Genomic DNA, 25,215 nt, shown 5'->3' on the forward strand with positions numbered 1-25,215 from the left:
GTATGGCAGCTCCTTAAAAATTTAAAAATAGAATTAACAATATGATTCAGCAATTCTACTTCTGGGTATATACCCAAAAGAAAAGAAAGTAGAGTCTCAAAAAGATATCCGTACACCTACTGTGATGGTAAATTTTCTGTGTCAACTTGGTTGGGCTGTGATGCCCAGATATTTGGTCAAATATTATTCCGGATATTTCTGTGGAGGTGTTTTTTAGATGAGATTAACATTTAAATTGGTGGACTCTGAGTAAAACAGAGTATCCCCCAAAATGTGGGTCAGTGTCACCCAATCAGTTGAAGGCCTTAATAAAACAAAGACTGACCTCCTTTGAGCAAGAAGGGATTCTGCCAGAAGACGGCCGCTGGACTCAAACTGTACTCTTCCCTAAGTCTCGAGCTTGCCACCCTATTCCATCAAATTTTGGGTTCACCAACCTCGCCAGTCATGTGAAGCAATTCTTTAAAATAAATTTCTCTCTCTCCCCCCATCCAGTTGGTTCTGTTTCTCTGGAAAACCCTAACATACCCGTATTCATAGCAATATTATTCACAACAGCCAAAAGGTGGAGGCAACTCTAGTGTCCATGAATGGATACATAAAACATGGTGCATACATGCAGGCTACAGCATGGACGAACATTGAGGACAATATGCTAAGTAATATAAGCAAGTCACACACATACAAAATACTTTATGACTTCACTTATATGAGGTACCTAGAGTAATCAAATTCATAGTTGGTGTTTAATGGGTATGGAGTTTCAGTTTTGCAACATGAAATTGTTTTAGAGACCTATTTAACACTACTGAAGTATATACTTAAAAATAGTTAAGACAGTAAATTTTGCATGTATTTTGCTACAATCAAAAGGTTTTTTTTTTTTTTAAGGAAAGGTACTGAAAATAACTCTCAAAAAAAACACTAAGTAACATATGTTCAACTGCAGAACAGAGAATACATTCTATCCTGTTAAAGATATTAAATATCTTTATACAGTTCAAAATGTATTACAAATTACTCAGTGTTTCTTTGTGAAATGAAAAACAAAATTCCTATTCACTTTACCACATAGTAAGTCCCTGTTCTTTTTCTCTGGCCTTTTCTGCTGCATGTTATTGCAAGGTATCAACTAAAATGGGAAACAACAAAAGAACAGAATTGCAATTTCTCACTCAAACTGCCATAACCCCAGAGAAGGAATCTGAATAAACACCACCATAATTTGCCACACATTTCTGCTGTTCTGACTTTTCAAAATTCATAAATCAGCATTTCTGAAAGCAAACAGAATCTAAAATTTTGACTCCTTCTTCAGTCCAGGAATTGCCAAGTTAAACTCTGACAGCATTTAACTGATGAACAACTGCCAAAAAACAACTAAGAATCATTAATTAACCTCATTAGAAAATAAGCATCGTTTATCAGCTTCATGTTTTTGTTTAAAACTAAAAATAACAGTTACGTTGCTCCTAAGAGGATTCTCTGAATTTATTTATAACTTCTATAAATAAGTTTATTTATAACTTCTATAAAGAACAAAGTAGGTGATTGGGTAAGCTTTATTGAATAAATTTGGATATTCAGATAATATGGATATTACTAAAATTCTTCAGAAAATAAAAAGAAAATTCCATAATATAGTCTAACCCTTACATTTGCAGCCTTATTTTCTCCCAACTCTGTGTTCAACATCTAAAAGGTCCTCTCTGCCTACAAAGCTCTTATCATCACTCTGCCTTCCTTAATTCCACCCACCTGTTGATTCTCCAAGAGCTACAACACTGCACCAACAAAGCCTTCTCTGCCCTCCCAAACTAGATCAAACTCTCCCTAGAGGATTGAGGCTTTTGTTGTATACCTACCTCTGCTTCCCAGCCCCAATGATAGTGGTGATTTTACATTTGTTTGTATACTTACTTGATTACCTTCCACCTTTAAACTACAAGCTCTGTAAAGGGTGATGCAGGATATAAACCAACATTTGTATCCCCCATGCGTAGCACAGGGCATGGCATGCAAATATCTGTGAGTCCATGAACTTGAATGAATGAACGAATAACTGAATAAAATAAACTTTTCTTATGCAAAGTATTTTGGCAGGATAACATTTATGAATCCATTGCTTCTTGAAAAACACAACAAAACATGTCTAATTTCACTCAACCTAAATACCAACGCCTAAGGACTTCCCCGTCACTTTACAAGTCTTTTTAACAGATATCCCCATTAATCACCGTCTGTTTACGTGTGCTATTCTAAATGACATTTAGGTTACATTTCTGAAACACTTTCTGCCTTCAACCTCATCTCTAGAATACCAGCTAATACAAAGCACCTGGATTTCAGGAACACAGACCTGAAACTCACACACCAAACTAAACTGTTATGTAAATGACAGAAATGACACATGTTGGTCTATAATGGCTCTCTAGACTACTTTTGTACCTATTTTACTTGTACCGCTAAAAGTCTGTCGCTAGATTGTAGTCATTTTGACCCCATGACAATCAAACTACAGATAAAAAAACAACGGAGTTTTCCCAACAAAGTCTGGACAAAAGCCAGCCTTTACAGAGTATCACCAGTTAGAAGACTTCTAGGTTTCTATCAATTTATTTAGTTGAGGTGGACTTTATGTGATAATTCTATCCTGAAAATTCTGTAAACCTCATTTTATACGTAAAATTATACTTTTTAAGTCTCACCTAGGTCTGATTTTGGCTCTTCCGTGTTTCATTTGTGTACCCCTGAGCAAGCGACTGAAAACCCCTGGGCTTCAGCTTCCTCATGTAAAATCAGATGATGATACCTACATCATATGGTGGTTCTGAGGCTTCAAAAGATGAAGTGAGTATGATTTAAGCATGCTCAGTGCCCCTTCCTTTTCACACCCCTTGCTACAGAGGAATTTTATTATTTTCTGCAGAGAAAAATATTTTAGTAAAAATGATGTCTTTCATTTATCTTAATAAACCTAGAGTTTCAGGTACTGCTTAAACTTATTACTAATTTAAGTTCTCAGTACAGAGATTTATATCTACTATGAAAGAAATGAAAGGTTCAGACTAATCAAAACACTGCGTAAGTAAAAGCTACACTTAATGGAATATCCTACCCATATGAACTAATATCAGCTGTAAAGGAGTCCGCAACAGATACCTGTATTCCCCTTGAGACTGTTCAATTAGGAAAACAGGAAGCAGAACCCATCTTCCTTTGGTCAAGGCATGAATAAGGATTCAAACATATAAAGAAATGGGAAAAGTGAGGAATGGCAAAACTAAGACTCCTAAATTTTTATATTCACTTATATACCTTACTCCTAAAATTTTACTCAAATTCAAATAAGAACCCAGCTGGAAAGGGGTAAGACCAACAGGAAAGTCAGCTCCTCCTATCTGAGGAGAAACTGCCAACTTGTTGGCACAGGAAAGATCAGGCAGCAAGCTCTTTCCTAACAAAGTCCCCACCTGGCAGCCACATTTCGTCAAGCAGATTTCAAGAATTCTCTAGCTTCCCACTTTCAATCTAATTATAGAACTTTGTAAAACCATTTTCTCTTTCACACACACATTCTCTCTTTCTCTTCCCTCCCCCTCGCATTCTCTCTAAATCCTTCTCTAAATCCTACTGTGTTGTGACACCACAACAAAAGGTATGAATACATCTGACAATTTTTCCCATAACATAACATACACACGGAAAGGCACACCTCCTGCTCTGTACATCTGCACCATTATTCTAACAGTAATAACCCCACAATAAATGATGATTATATAACATACTTTCCCTATCAGAGCGTCAAGTATTCAGAGCATAGAAACTACAGTAAAGTATACAAGCCAGAACCTACCTATCCAAGTAACTGCTAAAAGGTATAAATCTCAAAATAGTTTTGAAACTCCTCTTTTGAGAATGCCTTTAGAGTTTGTGGTATATTTTATTTAACTAAATGCCACAAGTAAGATAATTTGCTAGGGTCTGGGAATGCATTATGGTATGTACTATGGAGCTCGTGGTACAGCAGAATAGCCCGAAATCAACTACTAACGACAGATGGAATGATTTAATGAATGAACAAATATTCACAAATGCCTACTACATGGCAGGCACTTTTCTAAGACCCTGGACACACAGCATGAACAAAACAACTGCCCTGCCTTCATGAAAAAGATAAACCACTTAGAGAGTATAAATTTCATTTTTAGAAGTGATTAAAAGTCATACAGTACCATAAAGGACTTCAGTCAAAGCAATCCCATAAAGGAAAGGACTATGTTTGCTGTAAAAATGATAAATTTGCTCTGAAGTGAGGAGTTGAAAATGTTTTAAAAAATAAGAGTGTCACTGACAGAATTATATAAACCTGTAACATGGCTTCTTTGGAGAAAAACTTTAACCAGATATATAAATTCATTCAGTCATGCCCCTTTCATTTTATGTATGAGGAAACAAAGGCCCACCAAGGTCAGTGTCAGACCTCCCAGAATCCTGGAGTTCAGTGCTCTTTATGGAAATACAACTTTATTTTTTAAAAAGTACTTAGTTTAGCCTTTATGTCTCAAACCTTTTCGAACCTTCTGAGCTCAGTGAGGCTTACATGTAAGTCAACTTGTCAGACTATGAAACCGAAGCAGAAAGAGGCCAAAATAATTCTCTACTAAGTGAATAAAGCAAAACTGTGATCTTGATCTATCGTACACACCTGTTTTAACCCTTCCAAAGCTTCTACCTCTTTTCCACTTTATACATTTAAATCCAAAGAAAACAGCTAGCGATTTCAGTTTGGGATTATTTAACTTTTTAAAAAGTCTATTTTTCAGCTTTAAAATTATATGATCTTTGGTGCTTTTTAACACCCTATTAATTTAACACCTTAAATTAAGTAATTATAAAGCACTCACAGTATATGAAAGACTGTGCTAAATCCTACTACACAGATTTTTTTAATCCAATCTTGCCTTCAAAGATAACACTAACATTTTGAGGGTAGTAGTGTATCCAGAATGCTAGCTAGATCAAGAACTATCTAACTTGGGCAAAGCACCTGAATCTGTCTTGGCATAGATAGAAAGGCAAGTTTCAGACTGTCAAGTCCCAGGAGGAAAGGAGTCAAGCCACCTGACCCAGTCCCATTTGTCCCCTCCCAAGCTTGGCCCTAAAGTGGGCTGCTGCTTAAAAACCACTTTTGAGGGGGGCCTGGCTGTCTCAGTCAGCAGAGCATATGACTCCTGATCTCAAGGTCGTGAGTTCAAACCCCACACTGGGTGTAGGGCTTACTTAAACTTTTTAAATTTTTGAAATCCACTCAGAAAACTTAAGGATTATTCTGTTATTGTTTTTAAAATGTACTTTAACCACCAATATCCATGAAGAAGTAAAGCAGACTCCCTCTATGAGATTATGGACTACATGAATCCTACTCACTAAAAGTATTATACTTAGAGTCCATAAAATCTGGCTCCACTTTGGCTTTTCTTTATGGAAGAGCTAAAGCATATCACTCCTAAATCTAGCTCTGCAGAAGTTTCTCTTATAGAATGCCTAGGTGGTCAGTACAGAGTCATCTAACGTGAGACATTTCTTCTCTCAACATAGCTAGGCTTCCTGCCATCTTTCTTTCTCACATCATTTTATGCAACTATAGGAACTCTTCTACTTGCCCACTGTCAAACAGAACAGTGTCCAAAACTGCTACCAGCCCTCTTTTCAGCAGGTGACTTTATTCCTTGCAACACAGAAAAGACTGAGGCTTTCCCATGTGAGCAGCAATAATTTTTCTCATTCTTTCCCTTTGCAGTTCTCTGTAAACCTCTCCTCTGCCAGGTTAACCTTTACTGTGAATACCAATCCCCAAATGCTTTGCTCCACACTTACTTTCCTTCTTATTTGATAAGAACATTCTTCAACAAAATAACCTAAAAATCTTTTCAGTCCTAGCCTTCCCATTACTTTATCCAAGTCTTTATTATACTGTGGATGATCTGTGACTTATAATTCATTGTCTTTAGCTACTGCTGAATAACACTTTAGGAAGCAGCTTTATGAAAACTACTATATTTTTACTGTGGGGAAGTTATAAAAAAACATTGCCCTACTCCTTATAAATGAAGCCACATGAGAAATTTCTTCCCTATATAATGCCCAAGAAAGTTTAGCTTTCCCTAATGACCTAGTAAGTTTTCATTTTATGTATGATGGGGAAAAAAATGTTATCACATTTCTTTTCCCTTGTTTTGGATACAAGGACACTCAGGGTCAAATCTGCAGGTCAATTTTAATAAACTTGAGTATCTCACTCAGTCAAAGCTTATATAATCTCACGCTGAGTTTCTATTTTTTATTTTCAGTGATTTTGATTTTAAATTCTTTTCTACTTTGTGATTATAAATTCTTGTACATTCCCTCAGATTTTTTTTTTTTTTTATGATGCATGGCTCTGACTTCAAATTCTTTTTTGTTTTGATTATATATTTGTATAAAATGCTTCGGATTCTTCACAATTCTGGATTATGCATAAATAAATAAACTATGGTATTTCCAAACCCACTGTATAATATCTGTGCTTGACAAAGACTTGTGGAATTTAAAAAAAGAAAGCAGAGATGTGTGGCTAAGTAGATCATCTGGTCTTATTCCAACAGGAATTTTTCCCATTTTATTTCTATTGTACATATTACGAATCCATGATCTAAAAATAGCCTATTTGCCATTATGTTAATGAAATCAATGAAAAGAAACCTTATTTAAATTATTTCATTCTTTGAGTGTAGTGGGCTTTTACTTGCTTTCAATTAGATAATTTGTTTTCCTCTTCAATACAGTTATGTGATTGATGGCTCTTTAAATATTTAAAAAATACTACAGAAGTAACTACGGGTAAAGACTGTGGGATACTGAAAATGGCTACCAAGGGGAAGTTATGACATAATCTGAGTTTGAATGGAAATCTTGCTAGATTAGAGTCTATGTCTATGATATTATGTTCCAATTCCTATTCCCAACGACTTCTTTGTGATAGTAGGTAACTCACTTTCTGGAATACCATTCACTCAACAAATATTCACAAAGTATTTGCTATACGTAAAGCACTTACAAGCTCTAAAGTACTCTACAGAAAAGGAGTTTCTTTACCTAAGAAATTGTGCTATAAGGAAAGCCTACTATCTATTTTGTTGTACAACACTAAATAAAGCCTCACTGTTAAAACAAATAGGTCGATTCTCTTTATTTGTGGTAGCTACATTTTATAAAATCACTGCAAACGCTAAATCAGCAAATATTTGAACCATTGTCCCTGGGGGAAATACAGGGTTGGGATACTGTGAGCCTCTGGTCACAACACGTTCTTCAACTGATCAACACATAAGCTTGTTTTATGTGTGTTTCTGTTTAAAGATGACACTTTAGGGGCACCTGGGTGGCGCAGTCGGTTAAGCGTCCAACTTCAGCCAGGTCACGATCTCAAAGTCCGGGAGTTCAAGCCCCGCGTCAGGCTCTGGACTGATGGCTCAGAGCCTGGAGCCTGTTTCCGATTCTGTGTCTCCCTCTCTCTCTGCCCCTCCCCCATTCATGCTCTGTCTCTCTCTGTCCCAAAAATAAATAAACGTTGAAAAAAAAAAAAATTAAAAAAAAAAAAAAAGATGACACTTTAGCACTGCTCTTGGGAGCAGTTTTAAACAAATCACCAAAAAAAGCACAAAAGCATGAAAAACATAAACTGGGAAAAGAAAAGAAATAAGAAGGTATGACATTGCTGAAAATGTGCATGCTGGGCAAACCAAATTTTTTGAAGTTCCACACATGTCCATGAGCGCACTGTTGAGTACTGACTCTGGTCACAGATAAATTTTAGAAAGCAAGCAAATATTGCAAATAATGAGGATCAACTGTATATGAACCAAATATTTCAGCATGGTTTCTGCTGTGATTGTCACCAAAAGATAAAGATCTGGGAAGATCGACTAATCAATACTCTTCAGTTACTGTGCCAATTTAAAGAGTTTTGGATTACACCACTTCAAGAATAAGGTGTCTGAGGCATTCACAAGCTGGTATCATTAAAAACACTACTTCCTACCTGATATATTCTAAAAGGGATATAACGAAATCCATTTTCTTCTGCAGGATATTCCATGAGTTTCCGGTTGATGGCCCAAAATTGATCAAATCTGTCTGTAATGATAAATTATTTATTATTAAAAATGAACATTATAACTTTAAAGCCTCACATAAAGAAATGAAAGTTATTAAAAACCCTTAGACGTTTCTGAAAAAGTTTCATTTACATATTATTTTTTCTTAAACTTATCTTTCCATAACTAAACATAAGGCAAAATATAAAATTAATTTTGTCTACATTATTGCTTCCTCCTCCTAGATTTTTGCATAGACATTTTATCTCATAAAAGAAACCCTGAACAGGTTATGACTACTTGTGTTATCAAGGCAAAATAACATCACATAGGGATGAATGTCTAGATTCCCTTGGTCCTATTCCTACTGTCTAAACTGTTAAAGGACAACTTCAAGTGATCTAAATTTTAACCAGAACTTATTTAAAGAAACAAAGCCAAAACACCAAACACAATAAACATTAAACAGCAAAAAGACAAAAAATACAGGAAAGGGTTTGAAAGAAATGTGGAACCGGTAGTTAAGAAATAACTGTCAACTGTAGCTTAATCTCAGAGTGACTAAATAATTCCTTTTTAAAATTTTCAGGCTCAATTAAAAAAAAAACCACTTTACTGAGATATAATTCACATACCATAAAATTCACCATTTTAAAGTGTACAACTCAGTGGCTTTTAGTATATTCAGAGTTGAACAACCACTGTCAGTATCTAATTTCAGAACATTTTCATCCTACCAAAAAAAAACCCATACCCATTAATAGTTACCCCCTTTCCCTCTCTTAATATGTTGACTTTTGTATCTGTTTTTTTTCTTAGCTTGTTTCCAAGGTTCAGTTATGCTATAGCATAAATGAAAGTTCATTCATTTTTATGGCCAAATAGTACTTCATTGTATGGAGATCTATTTTTTGTTTTGTTTTGTTTACCCATTCATCAGTTCATGGACATTTGAGTTGTTTCCCTTTTTTTGGTTACTATGAATAATGCTACTATGCTATGAACATTCAAGTACAAGCTTTTGTGTTGGATGCGGATCTTCAATTTGCTTGGAAAACTGAGTTCTATGACATGCTGAGTTCTATGATAACTGTTTAACTGCTGTATGATAACAATATTTTCAGAAACTGACAAACTGTTTTCCAAAGACGATGCATTTTACATTCCCACCAGCAATATATGAGGGTTCCAATTTGTCCATATCCATGTCTACACCTGTTATTGCCTGGCTTTTTTATTAGAGTCACACTGGTGGGTCTGAAGTGGTATCCCCGTATAGTTTTGACTTGTATTCTCTAATGACTATGTTGAGCATCTTTTGTTTACTGGCCATTTACATATTTATTTTGGAGAAATGTCTATCAAATCCTTTGTCCCCTAAGTGGGTTGTCTTTTTATTGTTGAGTTGTAAGATTTTTTTTTTAATGTATTCTGGATACAAGTCCCTTACTGAAAATCTACACAAATATTTTTTCCCCATTCTATGTGTTGTTTTTTAAGTAACTCCTATCAACTTACCCAGAATCCTACCTTAAAACTATTTTTTATACTCAGAAATTTATCTCAGAATCAGATCTCTGTAAAGCACATGAATAGTACAAGAATTTGGGATCATCTTGGTATTAAAGCACATTCTCTACTACTAGACTCATCTCAATCCAATTTACTGCCAATCTGTCAATACTGTTTAGGCCATCATACTTCCGTAAGAGAATAAAGCTTAGATGCTTCTCGTATCCCTGTCCTAGAGGACTGTGACAGTCTCTAGGCCTTCTCTACTCTTATCCTCAACTCCGACCTGGGAGTTCACACCATATCAGAACAGGTATGATAGGTAACTTGGAATCCAGTTAGTCCAGCATAATTTCACAGATGACAACGAAGGCCCAGGTTATGAGTTTCATGAAGAAACAAGACCAGATGCTCAGTCTTCTGATTCAAAGCCCACAACCATTTCAACAGTTGCAACCACAAAACTGCATTAATGCTAAGAGTAGCTCCTTTAACCACAGTCCTTTCATATATGAATGAATTATTCTTTCAATGCTTTTTTAAAAACACCTTTCTATCATCAAGTATCCAGCAAGAATGTGATAGCTAAATGAAATGATTCTTCACGCAAACCTGAAATTTTATGCACAACCCCATCATCAAGTCTCTAGCACCTGTGAAAGTGCAGGCATAACATATGCTCTTGGGTCAAAGAATGAACAAGAGAATACTATACGCATAGCCTTTTATTGAAAATATTTTGGGTTCCAATCCCAGGTATACAACCAAATAGCTAGGCGAGTAGAAACAATCAATTGAAAATTGACTAATTCATTTATAGATGAAACAAAGAGGTTCACTTAGTTTCTGATACCTCCTCCAAAAACACAATTTTATAATTATTTGAGATGCCTTCTTTTATTGAAACAGAATTTGCTAAAAATCACAAGCAAAACTTTATGAGACAGAACTGGAATGTTTCTAACAGTGTTTTTTAAAGCAGTGGTTCTTAAAAAAAATTTTTTTAACGTTTATTTATTTTTGAGACAGAGACAGAGCATGAACGGGGGAGGGTCAGAGAGAGAGGGAGACACAGAATCTGAAACAGGCTCCAGGCTCTGAGCAGTCAGCACAGAGCCCAACGCGGGGCTCAAACTCATGGACCATGAGATCATGACCTGAGCCGAAATCGGCCGCTCAACCAACTGAGCCACCCAGGCGCCTCAAAGCAGTGGTTCTTAACCAGGAGAGATTTTTGCTGGAGAAATTTCTGGTTGTCACAACTGTTTACGTGTGATACTAGCATTTACTGAGTAGAGGCCAGGGATGCTGCCAAACACACCACAATGCACAGGACAGCCCCCCCCAACCGAGAATTATCTGACCCAAAACGTCAATAGGGCTAAAGGAAGGAAAGCAAACACAAACAGTAAAAAGTACAGACAGGTAATTTAGTAAAAAAGTTTTTACATACCTATATAGCAAAAAAAAGAAACTGGAAAAAATGAACATCATTGTGCCCATTATCAACTTAATGACTCTCTGCTTCAAACTCACCCTTTCGTGGATGTCCTGCCATAATGGACACAACTGAAGTATTTCCACTCTGACAGCCACATTAAGCTTTCTCAGTAGAGTCCTAAAAGGTCACTGCCAGAGAAAGAGGTTCCTGTTTGCATAGGCACACTGAAGACCTCCAGACCCCGTGAGCCCCTGGTTTCCTCTGGAGGCCCACATGGGTGGCCTACTTGCAGCTTCCCATAGAGCTGCCACTCTGTCTGCATGCCCAGTCCACTTGCTGCTAGTGGACTGTGCTCCAGGTTGTCCTGACTGCCCAGTGACTGCAGATTAGCTCCAGTCTGAGCAAAAGAGTGAACTTCTCTACTAGTCCAGTGAACTGATCTATACCCTTTCCAACAAGTTCTAAATCCAGCCTTGGGGAAGAGGCTCTATGTAAGTGTGACTTTCCTCCCTTGGCCCTAGAGTATCATATGCAGTTTTCTTATATCTTACAGTCACTCTTTTATCAGAGTTTAATAATTCTTCATATGAAACTTACCCTGCTTAACCCTCTGTGTGGTTTCTATCTCCTGACTGGACTCAGTCTGATACAACTATGTTTAAAAGGAATAAAGACATAATGAAAGATCTGTATTAATAGTAGCTTTTAATCTTCTTATAAAACTGTTATGTTCTTACATAAAACAGGTATTTCCTCAACAATACTAAAAATATTCCAACCAAGAATAATCTTTTATAAGCCAAAGTTATTAACAAGAAAGATACAAATAGAAGGAATTAAAAGAAAATCAGTCCTGAGATTGAGTATATAACCAATCATCATTCACACTGAATTTTGTAATATCAGTATCTCTTCCAACCCCTAGTCAATAACTACAATAAAGCTGGAGTTAGGATGCATTGCTAACTTTCTACATAATAATGAATCAAGAACATACTGACCTGTTACCAAGCAACACTTTGAATATAACTATGCCATTAGTTATTATAATTAAGTCATAAAAGTTATTTATCAGTCATGAAAACAGTACCTACAAGTTAAAGAAGCATAATGGTCTTTATTTGTTTTTTAAATGGCCCTTATAGGTATACATCAATTTCAAGAACTTTCAAATTAACTCAGTTCTAATTGTAAAAGAAAACCAACAACTGCATAGTTGAAAATTAAAACTAGCAGTCACTTAGCCTATTCGAAGAATGGGAGAAGGGAAGATAACATCCTTCTTGCCAGAGCTATTAGCAATATGGTAAGTCAGTTTCTGTTTTTTAAACTTAGCTTACTCATTTAGGAGGGCTACAAAATTAAGAATCACATAACTGAAGGACTGTCTTACAGAAAGTGAATCTATTTTCTAAATAAAGACATTAAAAACAGAATTCCTCAAGATCCTGGTGGCCACCAACTTTTCTTTCTTTTTACTGAATTAAGCTTCTACATTGGTCTTAGGAATTTTTAAAAGTTCAGGAAAAACATTTTTTATTTTATTATTTTTTTAATGTTTACTAATTTTGAGAAACAGACCGCAAATGGGGGAGGGGCAGAAAGAGAGGGAGACACAGAATCTGAAACAGGCTCCAGGCTCTGAGCTGTCAGCACAGAGCCCGACGCGGGGCTCAAACCCACAAACCATGAGATCATGATCTGAGCCGAACTCAGGCTTAACCAACTGAGCAACCTACGTGTCCAAGAAAAAAAAAAACATTTTTAAAATTAAGTATCTCCCTAAGAACCTTAAAAAATAAAGTTTCATATTCTTTGTTCCTCACGTGGGAAAAACTATAAGAAAAAGTGGCAGTTTTAAAGGCTGTATCTGTTCTTCCACTTGAGCTTTATGAGAGTTAAGAACTCAAGGCAAAATAAGTTTTAACATTCTAATGTCACAAATAATGTGTGTGTCTTAAAGCCCCCCCAGAGACGTGGAGGGCATCTAAGGGATTGCTATTCAGCCTCGATTCAGCATTATGGTATGGCTGGCTGGGACCCTCACACTATCGGCAACGAGTGAAATGGCCTCCACCTGCACACACTATCCACTTCCTAGTCTTTTAACATCTGTGATGTCAAAAAGAACAGACTTACAGCATCCCAGATAAGTGTCAGATCATCACAGCACATAAAACAGACTTTAAGCTTTTCCTTGAAGAGAAAATCAAATAGTGGAAAATCACAGCTTCACAAAATTATGCACTTATCGACAGTATAATTCAAATCAGTACTACAAATGGCCTTGTAATACATGTAGTGTTTTGACCAGAGGCTTTCAAAATATGTAACAGACAGTATATGCAAGTATAAACCTATTTGAATTAATTTCTTCATATGGAATATGGAAACACATTTGTAAAGCAAAACAAGAGTGGAAAAAATTAATAATTACTTGGTAGGTTGCCAAATACATGTGCATTAAATAGGTGACCAGTATCTTTAAACTCATTTGTCTTCTAAGTCAAGTCAAATTCAAAGAATCCTGGGTTAACACGTGTTTGGCTGAGCCATGGCAGGGAGCATCTCTCCACAGTAACACATCCACTGGTGCTTGGATGCTGCTCAACACAATTTCTGTGAACCTTTCTCTTTGAGGTTTAAAGGTCCTGAGCTAGATCTGGTGAGGAGGCCCTAACCAAAGCAAAGAAGCCTTGGAAGGCCTTCATGGTCCCTGAGAATCCATCATGAAGACAGACGACAGGACCAGATGGCTGTCGCTGCATTAAGGCTGAGAGGAGTGCTGGTCCTGGAGAAGGCTAATCCCTAACCCCACACTGAAACACCCATCTTGGCAGGAAGACTGCACCCCAGGGAATTTGTTGTTTGAGTGAATCAAAAGAGTAATAAAACCTGGATCTCAGGAAGTTTTCAACCAGGACTATCAACTGTCTTAGAATAAACTGTGAGGAGACATGTTCTCTGCTCTACAACAGAAGGCAACTGACAACAAGGAGGGTAATCAATACATATATATTGACAGCATGATTTCTTTTCTCTGTATTCACTGCCACAACTTTTCATAAGCACTGTCATCTCTCACTGAACCACTGTGACCGCCTAATTGGACTCTGTCCTTCCACTTGTATCCCTGCTACATACCATTCACAGTGGTCTTTTAAAACATAAAGCAAATCACATGAATAATTTTCCAACCATGTTTCTAAAGGGCCACAAGGAACAATGCTTTATGACATACTTTAACAATACGGTTTGTGAAGTACTAGAATCATTACTTAAAACTCCACTGAACCTCCTTATTGCCTGCAACAGGGGCAGACTGCTCCCTGCCCAAACTGCATGCGAGCAATCGTAACATCTTTCCCTCTCACCCCCTGGCAACACAGCTACTCCTGAAGTCTTCTGAGATCTCACTGCCCACCAATCTGTTTACTTACTCAGCTCCAAGTCATGAGATTTTTCTTTTCTGTCCCTAGAAAACACCAAGCATGTACCATCTCATAGCCTGGAATCCTTACCTTTCTAACCTTCACATATGAGCTGCTGCTTCCTCATCATTCAAGTCACAACAGAAGTACCACCGCCTAAGATCCCCTCAATTAGAACTAAAGCAATGTTCTATTTTCTATCTAAACACTTTTCACTATTTAAAACCACCCAATTCACATGTCTATTATTTCTTGTCTCTCTCCCCCAAATAAAATAAAGGTTCCATGAGGGCAAGGCCTTTTGTCTTCAGCTCCAGAAAGTTCCTGGCACAAAGTAAATGCTCAATGTTTAAATGACTAAATAACTATCTGACTGACTGATTTAGGGGAATGGGGAACAATAAAAAGAAGGAATCTCTAATGTAACATAGCATGGTGGGAAAAGCAGACACTTGAGCCACACTGCATGGGTTTGCCCCCTAGCTTGGTCATTTAATAGCTGCAGAAGTTTGAGCAAGATACGTTCAAACTTTGTTTTCTCATTTCCTGTGAATGGAACTGTCTGTAAAATGAAGGCATTAACCGTACATATTCATAAAGTCATTCCAAGACATAAATTAGTTAATACATGCAAAATACAACAGTATCCTGCACAAAGTAAGTACTACATTTAAGTGATCTCTTAGGATGCTTCAGAGTCAACAAGAGAAGACACTGAGCTTCCAGATTCAGCAGCAAGGTGTGTGAAGTGTCAAACCCAGTATGGGAAAATGGTTCTGCCAAAACCCCATCATCACAAGACTGCCGGAGCACTCAGTCTGTCTCAGGGCCAGGAAGTTCACACCACTCACATCCAACTCTGTGTGAGTGCTGCCTCCTGGAGTTATGCAACTGAGTGGCCTTTGCTACCCAGGTGGGGGATTAAAAGCCATAATACAATCCAGCTGTAACACTTTATAATACCACATTCTCCTCATGACCCCTTTTGCTTCCTCCAACCATTTCTGCTACCATGTAAGACCTATCTTCTCACTCTATGGAACAATTTAGTCATCATTCACCTTCCATCAATTTCAACTGCATTAATCTCCAGCCATATCATAAAATGGTGGTGGGGACAGGAACAGTGGTCCAAGAACATCTAGGTAAACATCTAAGTCCTCAAGTCTTAGCAGGTCAGTCAGAGTTCTACCTCTACTATCTGTAAGATCTAATAACAATTCCTCCTCATCCCTCCTTCTCCTAACATGTCTTAAAATATTATGAGAGAGGGGATAAGCATGGTGGGGGGAAAATGAGGTTTCTTGTTAATCTGGGAGGATGAGAGGCTCAGATTTGTTATACTTTACAGCACAGGTCTATAAACAGACAGAAAAAACTAGTTACTTTAAAAATGGCTTAAAATATAATGCTGGAAATTAAAGAAAACTAATCTTACTAGGACCTGGAAAAAGCAGACTGTAAATTTTAATTTCAACATCACAATAAACTATAACTTCAGGTTATAACATCTCTAATGTATTCCAACAGTCAATCCCAGTAATTGACTTTACTCTTAAGTAGACAGAATTCAGTAACTGTATTCTGGCCAATTAAGAAAAGTTTATTTCATATTTATTTTGAAATTGGGCCAATGATTACATAAAAGGGACTGAAAACTCAAAAATTTCATGATGCTAAAAAAAACTTATTCTATGTGTTCATGTTAAATATAAAAAAAAAGAATGATCTTCAATCATAATTAAGTCTTCATTTAATCTAAAAGACAATCTTTAAAGTAGCTTGTTTGCCAGAGATTTACAGAGCTGTAGCACAGTGGTAAGCCAAGAGTAATTAACTAAATGTATCCCTGTGTAAATCACCTGTAGATTTATAACCAATAATCTGATTTATTACCTTTCAAAGCTACTGTAAATTGAGAAAATGTTCTTCCTCTTAGGCTAAATTAAAACTTATCACTTTCCTAAAGTCAGAAGGCCAGAAACAAATACAGCAAGCTCATTTTCACTTCAGAGAACACACTAAAATCCTAAGACAAAATCAAAAATCTATTTTAATTTTTGAAAGACTGGCAGAGAAAAACATACATCCATTATGTTCACCATATCTGTGCAATGTTTACTACACAGGATATTGTCTTTATTCTAATGTAAATCCTTTGTGCTTTTGATGAGAAAAATTCCATTAATACTCACTGACAACGAAAGTTTTAAAAGGGGGGGGTAGTGGGGGACACCATGTTCAATGCAACATTCCTCAGCTTCAGCTGCTCACTTCGATCACCTGAGTTTACAAAACTACAAATGTCAGGGACTCACTCCAGACCACTTATTTCAGATGCCCTGGCAACTGAAATTTTTGGAAGCTTTCAGATGATTCTAATATGAAGCCAGAGTTAATAACCCCCAGATGTAATGGAAAATACAATCATTTTAGAATCAGAGGTCTAGGTTCAAATCCTTGTCCCATCTCTTACTAGTTCCGTGAGCTCATTTCCTTCTTTTCAAAGTTGATAATGTTTACCTAATTCATGTGAAGAATTACTGAGATACTGCATGTAAAAGTATCCAGACCTAGGACATCACAAGAGTTTAGTAAGTGTAATATAATTCCAGGTAAATTCTGTTCTATTTGAAAGCCATCTAACCTCTCCATGGTAACTACGTGAAAAATATCCCTTTACAAGAAGTTCCTAACTTGCAAATGGTTCATTCTATGAGTTTCCAGTTTAATTCTAGGCATGGAAGAGAAAAGAAAAGGTGACGCAGTGCTCAAACAAGTTTTTACTCTGTAGCATCTGCACAGAGTTAAATCTATCAAACTATCTGCTCCTATCTATGTACTTCATTAAGTACTGAAAGCTGTAAAGAATTAAAAAAAATAAAATAAGTACATAATAGGTTCTGTCCTTCACTTAACATGTAGTTGGAGAAGCCAAACTGACACATGTAAAATTATCACAACTTCTAACAGGTCTGATTTGTCCTTTATCTTGCACTGGCAGTGCTTAAGGGCCCAAGTCCTCTCCACCCCAACCCCATGTCTTTAAAAGGCAGATGACCACGTGACAGACATGTAAGTAAAAAGCATGCTGAAGGCAGGCTGGTAAAGAAGCAGTATTAAACAACACAGCACACTGAAGTAAAGCTAGAGTGAAAAGTTGTGGGTTCTAATTATAGTCAGACCTCAGAGATGGGTTTTATTAGCAAAAACATACTTGCACAGAATTTAGCTAGGGTTTTAAAAACATTAAGAAAATATTAAAACCCTATATGGGTTTCATGTTGTCTGGTTTTCATAGCAACTTACTGAATAGTTAACCTCATTTTACACAGGAGGAAACTGAGGTTCAAAGCAAGTATATTATTTACCTGACATCATCCAGCCAGTAGACTATCAGGGATACAATACCGTATCACAGAAAACTTTGAGTTACATTTCTATAAATAAGAACACTGCTTGCTTGGTAAAACTCCAAGTTGAGTATATTCAATGACCTATAATGAACAGGAATCCAGGAAATTATTAACAAATGAAATGTTTATGTTATCAAAAACTCCAGAGTTCCGGACTTCAAAACTCATAGAAGTGTCAGGTATAATAGGTTAACAAATCTTGTCTCCTTTCACAGTTACAGATGACAATACTGAACACTTAGCAGCAGCTAGTGCAGAAATAAATACTATTTGCTTCAACATGTTCGTGAAGGCACAATTTTTTCAAAGAGTAAGGAGATATGCACTGTGATAACCAATGGAAAATGTCACTCAATTAGGAACCACCTCCTAAAAGGAGACAAGGACAATGATGTCTGAAACTGGAAAATTCAATCATAGTTCAATTATTAGCTACTAGGATTATTCAGGTGGCATTTAATACAAAATTAATTATAACTCATTCATTGCCAAAACAAAGTTGATTCCTAACATTATATACATACCTTACAAAATAGGGTGCACCCAGTATTTTATACATTTTATTATGTCCTATAATGAGTTTAGTTTGGACTAAATACTATTATTTTAAATGTATTCAGTAGCTTTTAGTGACAAGTCATATATATAATGTACCCTACAAGGCAAAAAAATTAATCAGGATTTCTAAGAATCCTAAGGGTAACAATGAGAATAGTTAACTAAATGTGAAATTATTCTAGCAGTGTTTCTAAACTTACTGATTTATAAATCAAATATTAAAAAAAAAATTTTTTTTAACATTTATTTATTTTTGAGACAGAGAGAGAGCATGAACAGGGGAGGGTCAGAGAAAGAGGGAGACACAGAATCTGAAACAGGCTCCAGGCTCTGAGCCGTCAGCACAGAGCCCGACGTGGGGCTCGAACCCACGGACTGCGAGATCATGACCTGAGCCGAAGTCGGACGCTTAACCGACTGAGCCACCCAGGCACCCCTATAAATCAAATATTTAAATGCCATATGGTATTCTTTTGAGTGTAGGAACACCTGAAAATAAATTATTATAAAAATATGGGTGAGAAAACTTTAAGTTTAAAGTTTTTCCCTTTAACTCAATAAGGTCATGGAATTGTCTTCTTTCTCCTCCTACTTCCTAGAGATTAGAGAGCACTGACTGCTCTCTCATCCAACCTCTCCTTACATTTTGAGTGGACAAATATCAATACTTTTTATCTTGCAAAAAAATATGTAAAAGATGTTTTCTCAGAGTTTTAAAATCCTACATACAAATAATTTCACCTTGGGGTGCTTGGGTGGCCCAGTCGGTTAAGGGTCCAACTCTTGATTTCAACTCAAGTCATGATCTCATGGTTCGTGAGTTCAAGCCCCACATCACGCTCTGCGCTGACAGTGTGGAGCCTGCTTGGGATTCTCTTTCTCTCTCATTCTCTCTCTCTCTCTCTGCCCCTCCTCTGCTTGCTCTCTCTTTCACAAAAATAAATGAACATTAAAAAAATTTTTTTCACCTTAGAATAAATGAAAAAAAAATGCTGGCTAACAGCACAATACTGTAGGGAAAAATCTGAGGTGTATATTAACAAAACCAAGAAGCTAGTTTAAGAAAAAGAGCCATGTTTTTGTGGCTCTTTTTCTTGTTTAGCTTTCACTATGGCTTAAAGCTAGTCAAAATGAAGTGTTTTTGGTTAAATATTTTATGAAATCAACTCCAATTAAAAATACGGTTTGGGGTATTTTATTGATATCCTTCTAGTGGGAAAGAAATAAACTATATGTCAAAAAAGCCCAGATATCAAGGATAGCCTTAATTCTAAAGGGACCCTGTGACAAGAAATGCTTATTATACAGAAAGATACTCTGAAGATAATAATCAGGACTTGAGGGAACACACTGTATCTTAGATGAAAAAATTTGTTTATTTTGCACTCACTTTTTAAATTAACTATTTCTATTCTAGTTTTGGGGTTAAAATCTTGCAACTCTCTGCATACGAATTAAAATACTGGCATGGTTTAATAATTGTAAATGTGATTTTCACATAAAAGAATTTCTGAGTCTTTGACAGTTTCTACAGCAACCAAAGAGAAGAGACATGAATAATAAGAAATTAGCACTGCTGTACAGCTATAGTCACTTCTCTGGTTCAGACAAGAACATCTCTAATATACAGAATTCTGACATCCAGAAGTCATTACCACAGTCACTAACCAAAACTGGTCTGCATTGGCAGACACAGAGTAAACAGAAGGTCAGGGGAGTGGGGAGTGGAAGAGTGGGGGAGAAGGGGCTTGAAATTCTGAAATGTTCAATAAAGTTAATGTCTAGGTCTTTGTTAAAAAGTTAGGGGCGCCTGGGTGGCTCAGTCAGTTGAGTGTCCGACTTCGGCTCAGGTCATGATCTCGCGGTTCGTGAGTTTGAGCCCCGCGTCGAGTCTGAGCTGACAGCTCAGAGACTGGAGTGTGCTTCAGATTCTGTGTCCCCCTCTCTCTCTGCCCCAACCCTGCTTGTACTCTGTCTCTCTCTATCTTTCAAAAATGAATAAACATAAAAAACTTTTTTTTTAAAGTGCATGAAAGAGGTATCTGGAAACAGGTAACACACTGGCCAGTAGCAATTACAAGTTGTTAAACTAAAATGTAAATCTGGCCATCCAGACCCTACAAAGATAATGAAGGAATGGGTCAGAGACTAGGTCGATTTAAATGAGAGGGAAGAGAGAGGAAAAAAGGGCTAAGATATGCAGAACTAGATCAAGTGCTGCACAGTGGAGAGGGGGATGAAAGGAGGCAAAAGAAGGAAAAGGAAAAATATAGAAGACCGTTATTTAAAAAAAGTCAGCACTTCAGTCTTACTGAAATGACAGCATACTATTGATTCATTTGTTACTTAACAGCCAGTCACTACAGCAAAAATACAATGAGAGTCATCCAAAAACACGTAGGGCTAAGTCTACAATAAGAAGTTCACATGGTTAAATTTATAGATGAGTTAACTGGTTAAAATAACTTTAATTCACTTATATGCCAAATTCCTTTTGTTCCAAATATACCCTAAATGAGTCCCTGTAACAACTGAGTATAATAGTTCTCAAGGGTTGGGCTGGTGAAACAGATGAGAAACTTCATCAAAGGGTTGGCCCAGGCTATGAACCTTCAAACATATCCTGCAAGGCTGCTCTGATGACAATGATAATTCAGGTAAAGTACCCAGCACAGAAACTGGGTATTCCATAAGTGGTCACTGCTACTCTGAAGGAAAAGCAGTTGTATCCATCACTTCTCTCTAGAGCAGTGGTTCTCAAATGGGTCAACTTTGCCCCCAAGGGAATATTTTGCCATGTCTGGAGGTATTTTTTAATGTCATGATAGAGAGTGGGGAGTACTGTGTTACTGGCATCTAGCGAGTGGGGAGAAAGACCAGGAATGTTGCCAAATGCTCACAATGCATAAGATAGCTCCCTCCCTGCCGCTGCCCCAACACCAAGAATTATCCACTCCAAAATACCTATAGTGCTAAGGCTGAGGAGTCCCACTCCAGTGCAGTGGTTCTCAAACTTCAGTGCATCACCATCACCTGGAGGGCTTGTGGATCCATAGACTGCTGGGACCTTTTGTTGGAACCCTAGAGTTTCTGATTCAGTTGGTCTAGGGTATGTTTCTAATTAGTTCCTAGGTAATGCTGATGCTTCGGACCCAAGTGTCTACACTTTGAGAAACAGTACTCTTAAGAAAAGTGATAAGGACAAAACAAAAAAATGTTAGGAAAGTAAGTACCTCTGGGGTTTTCTGTTCTCTTAAGTCATGAAATATCTTAAGTTTCGAAACAAAACATTCACTTAAAAACAAAATAAGTTGAACTATATATGCATATATTGTGTGTGTATAAATTTTTTCCAAGAGAAACCATGCTGTAAATTCAAATAGTAATGACAGGTCATGGCTCCAACAGTGAAAATCATTTACGAGACAGATGTTTGTTTGCATTTCCTCTACATGGTGGAGGAAAAGCTTCTTAAATCTTTCCACACTTACATTATAGGAAAAAAATGATAGTATGTTAGCAGGTATAAATTTTTAGAAAGTTTTTTAACTGGACGAAATATAAATAAAATAGATGATAGAGCAATCATTTCATTGTAGATGACTTGAAATTATACTTAAAAGCGCATTAAAAACTAAATCTTTGTGTTCCTATAATGCTAGGAATTCACCAAAACATTTTCAATTATTATTCAGAGTTTAGATAATTAACCTAGTCATATTGATTTATCATATATCAACTGCATCTCATGTATTCTCTACCACCAACAAACGCTGGGACAGATGACCATTCACTGTTATTAATGGACTGTTGCCAAAAACTTTTGTTAGGATTATCTGTAGGACATTATGAAATAACTGTCTAAATGTTTTCACCAAGTTTTATTATTCATGATATTCACTGCCAACACTACCCAAAGAACTGTAAGAGGCTATGATCCAAATTATTACCAAATGTATTTATTCATTGGAATCATGCAATTCCTTGAGCAATCTTTCTCCAAAAGCCTAACAAAGTATCTGTATAGCTTTATATTAAAACGCAAATACAAAACCTTTTTAGATTTCCATCATTATTTTTAATTGCAGAAAGTAGAACACTGAGAGACTGATTTAAAAGATGTAACATAATAGAGTAAAAAATACCTGACTGTTTCACAGTAAAACTTAATTGAATGCTCAAGCAGGTTACAAATCTGCTTTAAGCAACTTTCTCACAAAGTTGTAGATTCTGGAATGCCACACACACAGCTTTGGGCTGAACTTACCCACCTTACTGTATGGCGGGCAAAATACTGGAAATGACAAAGTCAGCTGTATGCAGAAAGGAAAGCACACAATGGTTAGTGGGTATAAAGAACTGCCAAACATCAGGAATACATGCAATTGCTCCGTAGTTCGCGGCCGTGTGTCACTGGGGACACTGACTTAAAGGACAAATAATAAAGATGGCACCTGTAAAAGTAAACGAGTAGGAAATGAGAACCTGCAGCATTCAATGTAAACTTAGTAAGCCGTCTCCATCCGCTGCCACACGCGCACAGTAGCAATAACTAACTCTAGCAATAGCTAACACAACACAGCTCCACATGAATGTCTCAGAGACATCTCAGATTTTCAGCCTCAAAGCTGACCTCCTCAGTTAGGGTTGGTTCCCCGCCCCAAAACCTGTTCCCCATCTAGTTATTTCATATCACAGTATAAAGCAGCACTATCCATCTAGCTGTCCCAGTCAGAATCCAGAAATGATTCTCTCCCTTTTTTTCACCCCAACATTACAGCCGATCTAACAGATTCTGTCCATTCTACCTCCAGAATAAACCCCAAATGTACCGGCTTTTCTCCATTTCATCTTATACCTGGACCTACTACTACAGCCTCTCCACTTCCAATCTTGGCTCCTTCTTTTCCATCCTCCATTCAGCAGCCAGAATGTTCTTACATCCTCTTTGTATCTCATCACTCTCCCGCGTAAAAATTCTCCAGTGACTTCCCATCGCAGGGAACACCTAAATTATTTTCCTTGGCCTATACAAGGCCCTGCATCATCTAGCTCTTTCCCATCTCTCCATCCCCACCTCATGTCACCCTTCCCTCGTGGTCACTATTATCCACGACACAGTGGCCTTCCTCCAGTTCCTTAAAACATACCAAACTCTTTGTTGCATCGTGTCCTTGAAGCATGCTATTCCTGAAGTGGCAGTTCGTTCATTCTCATCCTTAAGACTTCAGGTTAAATATCATCTCCTAAAAGTGGTCTTCCCTAACCACCTTAATATAAATAGGTCCAATCCCTCCTGGTATCCATTCTTACACTTTGTTTATTGCTTTCAAATAGTGTAAAATCAACTGCCAAAAGGATGTTTTGTATCCCAAGAGACTTATGAAAACAAGTAGATACAAAAGAGTGTCATTTTTGTTACACAGAAAAAAAAACAAAAGTGAGACTATAAAGGTAGAGGGAAAATAGACAAGAAGGCTAGAGAAAAAGAGGTATGCCATTATCTGTAATTTCAAAAAGCTACAAACAGGATTATATTCTTTGAAACTGCCCAGCATTCTCTCACCTCAGGGCCTTTGCCCTCCATGTTCCCTCTGCCTAGGGAGGTATTAACCCCAAGATACGGCATAATGCTGCTTTGGATCTTTATTTAATGTCACCCAATCAGTGACACCTTCCACAACCATTCTATTTAAAATAGCAACGCCCTATCCCCACACAGTTCTCTCTCACCTTTCCCTGTTTTATTTTTCTCCCACAGCGCTTATCATCATATGACACATGAAGCATTTTACTTATGTATATATGCTTCTCGTCGGTCTCTCCCACTAGAATTGTGGCTGCATAAGGGTAGGAATTTCAGTCTGTTTTATCACCAGCATAGATTCACTAACTACTTGTTCAATGAATTAGCGTGAAAATGATACCCATAAAATATGGACCAAGTTATATAGCAGGAATTAATTCGTTAACCACACTGCATTCAAAGACATGCCTCTAAAAAGAAAATCTGTTATAGTCTTACTTAAAATCTTTCAGTGGTCCCCTATCTACCCCACCTCACTCTCTAGGGATTAAGTTCCGTATCATTAAAATAGCCTATAAGGTCCTGAATAGACAGGGTCTCGGCTAACTTGCACTGTCAGGTCTCTGCCTAGTTTGGACTGTTACCTACTAGCCACTCTCGGTCTTGATCACCATGCTCTCGTCAGAATGGCCTCCCTGAGCTCTCAGAACTTATTAAGCTCTTTATTGCTTCTCTGCCCAACCCTGTCATTCCCTGTGCCTGGAACACTTTCATCACAACCACCCTGCTTTCTATCCCTTCCTCTTTCCTCCACAACTCAAGTTATAAATGTGATAATTATTTAAAGGCTATCCGTTTAATGTCTGGCTCGTCTAACAGACCGTAAGCTCTGAAGAAAGGACTCTGCCTGTCACATCCACCCCAGGGGCCCCTATGCCTAGTGCAGTGCCAGGCACATGACAGGTTCCTGTAATTGGCTGAACCAAACTACCAGGATCTGGGCATGACTCTCCTATAATGAATGTTGTTTGCATGCCTTCATTAAATATCAGAGTATAAAATCTATGAAGAATATAGATCTATAAACAATATTTGTGGCACTGTATGAAAGGATAAAAATTCCTATAAACTGAATGTGGGGGAGGGACGAGAAGTAATAGAGGAAACAGACTGGCCACATATTGATAACTGC

The 25,215-nt window shown here is 37.2% G+C and overlaps 1 protein-coding gene across 3 annotated transcripts in view; it reads right to left on the bottom strand.

The window, feature by feature from the left end:
• Window positions 1-25,215, bottom strand: part of ATG5 (autophagy related 5) — a 131,175-nt gene that overhangs the window by 47,832 nt on the left and 58,128 nt on the right. For all 3 annotated transcript variants that reach the window (XM_040474286.1, XM_040474287.1, XM_040474288.1), the window contains one exon: window positions 8,084-8,178. In XM_040474286.1, the coding sequence (XP_040330220.1) occupies window positions 8,084-8,178 (95 nt within the window). The remainder of the gene's footprint in view (window positions 1-8,083; window positions 8,179-25,215) is intronic.

Source organism: Herpailurus yagouaroundi, unplaced genomic scaffold, assembly GCF_014898765.1.
Source record: "Herpailurus yagouaroundi ecotype Mexico unplaced genomic scaffold, PumYag 139, whole genome shotgun sequence".
NCBI classification, from domain to species: domain Eukaryota; kingdom Metazoa; phylum Chordata; class Mammalia; order Carnivora; family Felidae; genus Herpailurus; species Herpailurus yagouaroundi.